This window comes from Exserohilum turcica (assembly GCF_000359705.1).
Source record: "Exserohilum turcica Et28A unplaced genomic scaffold SETTUscaffold_19, whole genome shotgun sequence".
Taxonomy (NCBI): Eukaryota; Fungi; Ascomycota; class Dothideomycetes; order Pleosporales; family Pleosporaceae; genus Exserohilum; species Exserohilum turcicum.
Window position 1 is genome coordinate 487116 of NW_007360014.1, and position 10202 is coordinate 497317.

General features: G+C 48.0%; 4 protein-coding genes across 4 annotated transcripts; 1 reads left to right on the top strand and 3 right to left on the bottom strand.

Annotated features, from left to right (window-relative positions):
• Window positions 1-645: 645 nt before the first annotated feature.
• On the bottom strand, window positions 646-1770 carry SETTUDRAFT_109258 (uncharacterized protein; the record flags this gene model as incomplete). Its single annotated transcript, XM_008026639.1, has 3 exons — window positions 646-980; window positions 1033-1212; window positions 1263-1770. The coding sequence occupies 3 exons, from the start codon at window positions 1768-1770 to the stop codon at window positions 646-648; spliced, it is 1023 nt and encodes a 340-aa protein (XP_008024830.1).
• Window positions 1771-2930: 1160 nt separating this feature from the next.
• SETTUDRAFT_47328 (uncharacterized protein) lies at window positions 2931-5021 on the top strand (the record flags this gene model as incomplete). The annotated part of the gene is made up of 2 exons (XM_008026554.1): window positions 2931-3029; window positions 3086-5021. The coding sequence occupies 2 exons, from the start codon at window positions 2931-2933 to the stop codon at window positions 4793-4795; spliced, it is 1809 nt and encodes a 602-aa protein (XP_008024745.1). The 3' UTR covers window positions 4796-5021.
• Window positions 5022-6817: 1796 nt separating this feature from the next.
• SETTUDRAFT_161147 (uncharacterized protein) lies at window positions 6818-7486 on the bottom strand (the record flags this gene model as incomplete). The annotated part of the gene is made up of 2 exons (XM_008026640.1): window positions 6818-7269; window positions 7333-7486. The coding sequence occupies 2 exons, from the start codon at window positions 7484-7486 to the stop codon at window positions 6818-6820; spliced, it is 606 nt and encodes a 201-aa protein (XP_008024831.1).
• A 681-nt stretch (window positions 7487-8167) lies between these two features.
• SETTUDRAFT_109336 (glycoside hydrolase family 30 protein) lies at window positions 8168-9663 on the bottom strand (the record flags this gene model as incomplete). Its single annotated transcript, XM_008026641.1, has 2 exons — window positions 8168-8624; window positions 8678-9663. The coding sequence occupies 2 exons, from the start codon at window positions 9661-9663 to the stop codon at window positions 8168-8170; spliced, it is 1443 nt and encodes a 480-aa protein (XP_008024832.1).
• Between the last annotated feature and the right edge of the window lie 539 nt (window positions 9664-10202).

Below are 10202 nucleotides of genomic sequence, written 5' to 3' on the forward strand. Positions count from 1 at the left end.
ACCTAACAATCCAACTACTCCTCTACACTAGCAAAGGCAGAGAGGCGACTTTAGCTTTCATTGCTAAAACTAGAGTAGGGACTAGAGGCTGGCATCTACGCCAAGAACAAGATAACTAAAAATAAGCGAGAACAGAGAGACACTACCTAAAACTAATAATAACTAACAAACTTTCTTAAGTTACTTTCCTTAGCCCTAAAAGAGCTCGCTGGAAGACAGCCCTGCTGTCTAACATCTCTTCCTGTTTACTAAACTGCTCTTCAGCAACTGGAGTCTGCTTTAAGCGCAGCTAGAAGCGACTAAACCGCAGCACAATAGCAGGACTATACAGAGAACACTCTCACTTTAAACAAATTGTACCTAGAACGGCCTCTGGCCAAAGTCTTACATAGTCACTGACTGCAGATAGACTCTAATGGAATGATAATAATAATAATAATAATAATAATAATAATAATAATAGGCTGTCCTTGCAGCTACGTCACCACGAACAGGTTTTAGTCCAATTCCAGAGAAGAATTCTTTTTTGGAAAGTTTATAAAATTATCATAGGTTCTATGCTTGTGGATACATGTCACAATAGGTATAGTAGCTTGCATTAGCTCATAAAAAACTTGACAAAAACTCAAGATGTATGGAATCATTTTAAGAAGCGTGCATTTCTATCTCTGTAGTCCTTTCGATCCTCTTGATCTGCTTCAGCGGCACATCACTATCCTCACTTCGCGATGTATTCAGTTCCCTCTTTCCACTTAGGATACTGTGCAGATAATGCGAATTTCGATTCCTTGATCGTCGGATATGAGTATGACCTGAATGACTTTCAGATGAATAAGACTGCCCTGGCGGATTGGTTCTAGCACTACGGTGTTTATCACCGAAGTAATACTGATACACGGAACGTGAGAGGGCAAGGTTAGTGGCTGTAATGCCAAGACATAATTCCGCCATGGCCCAAATTGTTACAATTGAGTATTCGTCTAAGTAGATTTGATTAGCAATGATTTATTGTAGCGTCTGGCTAATACATACAGACGATACCTATTGCCTTCAAATCTAGTGACTTGGCTCTGACAGCAGAACATGCGGTGCAAACCAAGCCCATAGCCATCAAGATCCAGATCGACATTTTTTCCCTCAAAGGTAACCGAATATTCCACGTGGCAGCAATCGGGAGCAAAGAGCAAATTAGATCTGTAAGGATGGATGTTCCTACAGATGCACTTAGCGTTTGCTCAAAACATAGCTGATACATGTCTTACCAGCCTGTACGCATATCGAGTAGACGCGTACTTCAGCCGGCCAACACGTTCCAGGGCCATGTCGCCAATTGAGACTGATGGGCTTACACTGAGCCAAGAGCACAATAATAACCTCGAGTGTAGACGTGACCAAGATGGCGATAACAATACCGGTGATCCATTTCATCCATGTCGATGGCTTGATACGAATGATGAGCAGAGAAACAGAAATCTTGACCAAAGCCATTGCTACAAACAGAATATGCTGTGCATACCAACTGTACATATTTATGAACTCCTGGTCGCTTTTAGAGAGAGCTGAGCTTGGTTTTCCTTTGCCTCTGGTAACAGCTTTGATTGCAAGTGCGGCTTCAACGATAGCGCAGATCGTGGCCACTGTAATGGCATAATCGTCCGCTCCGAATGCTCGACGCTGCTTACGAATCCATAGCCGTAGCGACGTTGTGAGAAATGCGATTGTTGTGAACAAGACCGAGACGGTGATCAGTGTTGGACCCTTGCCTTCCATGACTAGTGATTTGATACCAAGGCTGGGTAAACATAAGAGTATTCAAGAATAAAACTCAAACGGATGTGAGAGAGATAGATCTGAATGCCCTAGGGGGTATTTGATGGCAATGGCACATATATATCATGGCCATGCTATGCAAAGTCTGGGGTTCATTCTATTGGTCACATTACTATTTGAACTGTGCCGTATTTTTGCCATTGGCTGAAGTTTCGGGACGTCGAACAAATGTGCGAATCGCGCGACATGCGAGTAAAAGCTGCTGTGCCGTCTCACTGTTATACGCATGATGGGGTGAAACCTCTCTCCGCGGCACCAGCCAAGGCAGAAGCCACTTCTGATCTTTTTTTTTCGTATCGATGAAGCCTTTGCACACGTTTGGGCCCCATGGAGGCCGCCTCCTCAATCTTGCATGTTTGAGTGGATGAGCTGACGATTTGAATGCACTTGCAATCTGGGATATGTGACGAGAGGGCAGAGGCGCCCCACCAATTACTTTTCAGGGACACATGCATACAAGCGACCCCAGAATTAAGCGGAGCGAGGACTTGGCGGAGCGGCCAACGAACCAAGCTTGGTAGATGCGAAAGGGAGTCCACAATTGATAGCCGTGCCGCCTTGGCTACATTTAGCGGGGCCGGCTTTTGATGCTATCGGTTTCAATAAAGTGTTGACTGTCATGCCAAATGCTACCCATTAGTTGGCTGGAAGGGAGACTGGATCGCTTGAAATACATATTTCTGGTTGTGCCTTAAATATAGGTAAATTCCAAGTCGAAGCTCGGCTCCTGAGCGAAGGAGGGATTTCCATAAGCAGGAATGAGGTGTTTAGCATGCATATAGGCTAAAATGCTGTGCCTCAATTGTACATGTCTTGATCATCCTACAATCATCTTTGTTGGTTGCTCGCCGATGATAAGTGGATCCGTGTTAATCACAGGAATTGGTTTCTGCCGTAGTATATAAAGTCTCCAGCCCAAGGGGTTAGAGATTGATCTTTTTCCTCTTCGACAATTGATACGTTTTTCGCTAGTAATCGCATGCATCATTCCAAACAATGCACAGACAGCTACTCAAGTCCCAATTGTCTTGTGCGCTTTTCATCTTACCAGAACACTGCCAACAAAGCCATTTTCGTGACACAGTTAGATCTGACTGGTAATGATTTTGACTTCAGCCCTGGTCCTTGCTGCTGGTCTGGTTCTTGCATCCTCGAAAACCATACCAAAATGTCGGGCACACAATGGCGACTTTGATTTTGTATGTATTTCCGCAATCGCAATTCGATTTTTGAGTTAATTAATGAATATCTCCAGGTCATCATTGGCGGTGGCACAGCCGGTGCTGCATTAGCCGCTCGACTAAGTGAAGCCCTTCCAAGGCATTGCGTTCTGGTGGTTGAAGCCGGACCAGATGGACGTGGCGAAGAAAAAATCTATATCCCTGGCTTAAGGGGCTCAACTTTCGGCTCTGCATATGACTGGAGTCTTCCGACTGTGCCTCAGACTGCAGCAAACAATCGGACCATAGGCCATAACAGGGGTAAAGTACTTGGCGGCACATCTGCCCTCAATCTACTTGTCTGGAACCGCGCTACTGTCAAAGAGTATGATGCCTGGGAAGAGCTTGGTAATCCGGGTTGGGGATGGGGCAACATGTATCCAGCGATGCTCAAGACTGAAAACTTCCAGCGCCAGAACGGCTCACCGCAATATGGCGTGGAGGGTGTGGGCTACGGAGGTCCAATTCAAGTTGCTCTTACCGAGGACCCGCCACCTCAGCTTGAAGCCTGCATCCCGACTCTGAAGAACCTCGGCATCAAGGAAAACTTGGAGTCACTGAATGGAAATAACCTGGGTACCATGTATCAGCCAGCAACGTACCGTGTGTCGAATCACACGCGGTCTTACTCGGTGGACTATCTTTCCAAAACTGGAGAGAACTTAATGTTCCTATTCAACACGACTGTCCACAAAATCCAACTTGACAAGAAGGACTCCAAAGCAACCGGCATCATCCTTGCCGACGGCACATTTATCAAAGCTAGCAAGGAAGTCGTAGTTTCAGCTGGCAGTCTTCTTTCTCCGAAGTTGCTTGAACTCTCTGGTATTGGCCAGAAGGCCGTGCTAGAAAAGGCAGGCGTGGAGCAAATCGTTGATCTCCCCGGCGTAGGTGAAAATCTGCAGGATCACCTCCGTATCCAAACGACGTATGAACTCAAACCCGAGCTCCTTGGCGTGGATATCTTGAAATACAACACCACGCGAGCAGCGACAGAGTTGGAATTGTGGAAGCAGAACAAGACGTCATTGTATCAGTATGCCGGTAGCTGCTATGGATTTCTCAAATGGAAGCAAGTGCTCGGTAGCGATGAGAAGCTCCTCCAATTTGCGACGCTATCGGCCAATACATCCAATCCTATAGACCGGAAAAAGCTCGCTCTACTTACTGATCCTGACTCCGGAGCTCCCGACATTGAAGTAGTCTTTGGAGGCGGATACATCGGAACAACTGGGTACCCCAAAAATGGCACCGCTGGACACGGTAAACAATACGCAACGCTTCTTGCAGGAGTCCAGCATCCGCTCGCCAGGGGATCCGTCCACATCAACGGATCTGATCCCGCAGATAAACCTCTGATCAATCCAAGGTACCTAGGCACATCATACGATCTCGAAGCACTCATATCCGCAGCCAAGTACACGCGAAAAATGGCGAACACGGCACCGTTTAAGGATCTCTGGGTTTCCGAATTCGATCCTGGGATGAGCACGCAGACAGATTCAGAGTGGGAGACTTATATCCGAAACAACGTGTTTACTTTCTATCACCCGCTCGGTACGTGTGCGATGCTGCCAAAGAAGGACGGCGGTGTGGTGGACCCGCAGCTCAGGGTGTATGGTGTGAAGAATCTTAGGGTTGTGGATGCGAGCATTGTTCCGATGATCATCTCTGCGCATATCCAAACGGCTGTCTATGGAATTGCGGAGAGGGCGGCTGAAATGATAGCCGCAGAGTATCGGTGATGAAGATAAGTTGTAGGATCACCACTGCTGCTCTGGGTCATTAATCAGATGTTTACATATCACTGATGACATATTTCTGCCTCTATTTTTGCCAGTGCATTGAACAATGGCTTTGGTGTTTCCATATTGCGTATAGGAGGCAAGCTGGTATGATAAATTAGCTAGTCGGAGGCCAAAGCCTTGTGATGGATGGTGGCATCATAAAGGAAGCAAGGATACGGTAATCACAGCACTAAAAATGACTGTATTCAAGGCGACAAGGGAATGATGGGAAGGCCGCTATAGCTATGCAGTTGTTGGAGTTACTAGGAGTGAAAGTAGTGTTGGTATTCCGCCACAGCACTTGTTTAATTACGTACAGGCTGGCGTTACTACATAACAACTAGAAGTGCCCAAACGCCCAGCCCTACAACCAGATTGAATTTGGACATTGTAGTGTTCAATATGTTTCATGTGCACCTCACATGGGCGCTGACCGCTTGAATGGCTAAAACTAGTACCACTTAATTAGGCCTGCAGATACGCTGTCCTCCAGAGATTACACATGTTCCAGTACTTGCGGACGCAAGCTGTGTCCAACTTAGTGATCTATCCAAGGCGCTTAGCAGGAATACGTACAGTACAGGTAATGAGGCAGACGGCCCCAAGAGTAGGGCATCTATCAACACATTGTGCAGCAGAAATGCCAACCAAGCATAGCAGTGAAGCGGTAACAACGCCGAAGAATTGCATGGTGTATTGTTAAGGTAAAGCGTGTAAAGCTGGATTTGATTGGAATGAGTTGGAGGATGCAGGAGAGAATCTGATGAGTGAATGAATCAGACTTGAAGAGGAGAGACGTGCTTTATATACGTTATGAAGGAGTTACAATCGCCAAGTAGGTGTCACTACTAATACCGTATTTTAGAACCAATATATGCCACTTGATTGGATAGGTACTGGTATGCCGCTAGTAAAGCCAGACCTTGATTCTAAATGACACAGCTCGTAATTCTATAAGAAAGTCCATCAGAGTTTCTGGGTAGGATTAGTGCATGGCTGGGTGGGCAGCAATACGAGGCAATGTGCGCTAGTAGCGTATCTACCTACGGGTGGGTATCCGCTTACTAGTCGCTCACGTTTGTAGAATCGGCTCCTGAGAGCTGACCTACCCTAGTACAAACTTCAATTGTGCATGTGAAGCTCTAGTACCAGGATGAATTTCTACGTGTTCTATGGCCAAGAAACACGTGAACATCGAATGTACGCTATGTAGTAACGTGCCTTTACTGTAACATTATCACGAGGCTCACCTCACACCAAACCAAATCAAGACATCAAACAAGATCAGTTTTCATCAGATGTTAATGTGAATAAAAATACGGAATAGTGCCTCACAGCTTTAGCGATGCCTTCAGCGGCTACTGCGGAAGGCAGATATCTTCTTGTGTAGTAGTAGTAGTAGTAGTAGTAGTAGTAGTAGTAGTAGAGAGTTTTACAGCTAATCTGTTCTGGTCTCTTCACGTAGGAAAAGTCACTGGCGACAGATCATCGTATCAAAATGGAGCTGCACCCATTCGTTTCGATTCGACCATGATCATGTACAAACTCGGTTTCGGTTCCCCCCCTTCATCACAAACCCTTGCATTACCCCTTCCGACCAAACCGAGTGACTACATAATGCACATGCATCGCAAATCTGAGCCCCCATTAAACTCGCATGTCCTTGAAACAATCCTTCCGTGTGCCTCCAGCATGAAAGGTGGCTTGCACCCCGATGTCCAGCGCAGATCCCAGACACTCATGAAGTTCCGGATATCGAACCGTTCACCGTGTCATACCACACTATACCACACCATGTCCCACAAAAGCAAGAAGAAAAAAGAAAATGTTGTGTACCTACCCGGTCGATTCCGTCATCTCATTCCGAAGTGTTGAAAAACACATGGACTCAATGAGCACCCGCATCCGTGCGAGGTCGATCTGCTTATTCTCAAACCCAAAGTGTCAGCCAAACCACAAAAGCAAAATAGCAAATGTATATTACTTACTGCAGATGCGGCAGCAGTACGGCGAGTTGTGGGCGTAGCAGTAGCCGTGCTCGGAGTATCCAGCCGGGTACGCATGGCGATACGCCGGAGCCGGCACGGGAGCCTGGTACTGCGGAGCGTGGGCTACGTACACTGGAGCTTGGTGTCGTGCGCGAAACTGGGCAAGCATGTGCTGCTGGTGGTTGATGGCGGTGGTGATCATGGTGTTGTGTATGCCGAGCATGGCCTCGAGGTTGTCTGGCTCGACGTCGACCTTGCGCATCAGGAAAGCGTTATCAGCGTCTTGGTTGAGGGTGCGGAGGTTGCTGAGCTGCGCGACGAGTTCCTTGCGGCGGGCTCCGAGCTGCGCATTATGGTGCTCGAGCATCCGAATGCAGTCCGTCATCTCGTTCTGGGCGTGCTTGAGCTCGGCACTCTCTTGCTCGAGACGAGTGATGTACTCGCCTTGACGCAAGATACCGTCATCCAGGCGAGAAACACCCTTCTCGAGACGAAAGAGACGCGTACCCGTGCGAGAGGAATGGTCAGGTAGCTTGTGTTCCATCTGCTGGACAGGCTGGGTCTGGCTCGCGACACCCGTTGGGTGGCTCATGAGGGTGGGGACTGGCGCATCGCTTTGGATCAGCCTGAGGGCGTCTGCAAGATGCAAAGTCGGGCTCATGACTGGCCGTCTTGTGACTTTTGGTTTCTTCGTGAGATAGATTGACTTGTTGGGTTTCAGAGAAGTGCAAAGATCAGGTTGAGGAGCGCAATGGAAAATTGCTGAAGAGTTGGTGGCGGGCCGTATATAAGCAAACACTTGGTGGGGGGGGGGGGGTGAAAGCTTAAAGGATCCGTAGCGTATAGTCATGTGCCGCACTCACGGCGGATGAGATCTATGTGATTGGTGAATGGTGCAAACGGAGCGGTGATGGGATCCCTACGCGGACGCAATCTAGTTACACAAGGAGTTCACCATGGAGTGACTAAGCAGCCTTCACTCTGTCAGTTCACACTAACTTGGCCTTATCATTTCTCGGGTGGCCTATGAGGAGACGGACGAAGTGGATCATGGCTCCAGAATGTGATATCTGTTGTGGAAATCTCCTATCAGAGCATACTCTGAAATGAGATGAAAATGGAAGTGCAGGTTCTTGATAACAACTTGAAAATCAAGTATATTCGACCAATGAGTGCAGAACCATTTTCATCTGTATAGAATAGTAGATAAGTATTGACGATGGCAAACGATTATAAGTTATGTACCTCTCGATGGATATGCCAGTGACACAAACATTCGTGTCGCCAGTGTTGTGATGAGATTGAAAACTCCGAGCAGAGTCGACATCTCCACCCCGACAATCTACTCCAAAAAGAACGTCGTCAGACTCCTCGGCTTGACAGTCGCCACAAACCCCATTCCATTAATCTCATAGTTCCCAACCATCGTATTATTATGCTCATTATCAGCCAAGTACGCCGAACCCTTTGCAAACCCCTTCTCAGTCCCACCAAGGCTAATCTCCACCTGTCTCTCGAAATGCGCTTCGTTGATGACGGGAATCGCCACGGTGCCATTTACATTCTCGAACGCAGTTACTTTGAGGTTTTCAGCGGGACTGCGAGCATCGATGCGGATGGATCCCGGGCGCGCGAAGCGGAAGTATCCGGCAAAGGCCCAGAGACGACGGGATACTTCGAAGGTGTCGCCTTGAAGGCGGACAAGGATGGCATCGCTACCACTGGTATTGCCGGCGTTGTTTTGAGCGCACCACCAGTGCAAGTAGCCAGATGTGTCACTTAGAACAAACGCTTGGTGCCTTTCTTTGGTATCAGTATAGTCTTGTTGTTTTCCAAATGCCTTCTGGCTCACATATAGATGGCCCACTGGAGACCTTCAGCGAGCTGTCCCGTAGTGTCCCATGTGGTATTGAACGTGCCGCTTCCATCAGACCATTCGGTTTGCAAGTTTGGCTGGCCCTGCGTATTGAAAGGCATCTCGGGCATACTTTGATAGTTATGCCATGTAGCTACATCATAGAGCTTCCCACCGCCGGCTTGTTCCAACTCGTAAAGCAAAGTACGCTCTTGACGCGCACCTGTAGCATCGCAGCAAGTTACTTGAAGGTCGCTTCGATACTTTTTCACAGTGGGATATAAGACTTCTAAGAAGTCTTTGGCTTCATATCCATCCGAGTCTATGCTGGCATAAGTTACAGGATTGAAGTCTGGCTCGTTGTAGGCTCCAATCATGCTGATGTTTATGCCTTTTTCTTCATAAAACTTGACGTACTGCACGAGATAATCGGCGTAACCTTGGCGCCAGTCATGGGTGCAGTTGGATCCCCGTACACCACAGATGAGGCCGCCGTTTATGTCTGTGTCGTCGGTCTTGAAGCAGCCCGGCGCCGACCATGCATCGGCGTAGATTTGAAGCTTCGGCTTGGCTATCAGAGCTTGTTTGGTCAACTTCAGTTGGCAGCTATCGGCGGTTGCTTCATTGGCTCCTAGACCGCTATAATTGAATGGAGAAGACGGTGTCGCCGGACAACCACCAAGGATACCGTCCGTTGAGCTGGAACCGACGCGGTTTCGAAGGATAGAGAGACCTCCAACGTTCTCATTGAAGAGGTAGTCGCTGACTAATTGTTGGTTTGAAGACGAAAGACCCCTGGATCCAGTTTGATCGCATGCGACACCAAAGGCTCCAGAGCAGCCGCCGCCAATCATGGTCTGATGTCTGATACTAGCATCTACAGTAACTTTGACTGGCGGCTCGTTTTGAGTGTATGACCATGGCTGTGGAACCAGTTGAGCGGCCACACCACTCAATGCGACAAGAGGAAGAAAGATTGACATGGCGGTGGTTTTCCCCGGAAATAACGGATGCACTGAACAGACTGACATTATGTCCAGCTTATATATTTCTTCCATTTCCACAAGCCAAAAAACGCAGTGCAAAGCAAGGCGACTCGTGCATGACGACACGACAATTATTCGATGGTTCAATTTATCCTGGGGCTACCAGGGGTAGGATAAAGTAAAAAGAGGCGTCGTCCTGTTCAGGCCATTGCCCTGTGAAGTGTACGTAGGTAGTCGGTAATCGGACCTTAGCGATGTGTTAGCGCATCGCCTTGGACCAAGCGGTTGGGGAAGATGGGCTCAGGCGGGGCAGAAGTCAAGCTTTCTTCAGGGTGATTAGCGGGAATCAGCAGGAAATAAGCCTTGAGCGGCTATTCATCCATGCTTCTACACACATTAGCCGGCCAAGTTCTACCAATTGCCACTTATCAGAGCAATCGGTTGCTCCGATGTTCCGACCCAGGGACATGGAAGGTTTATACTCTGTGCTACAGTGCCCGTGCACCAGATGAGCACCATCGCCAGTTGAGCACCCC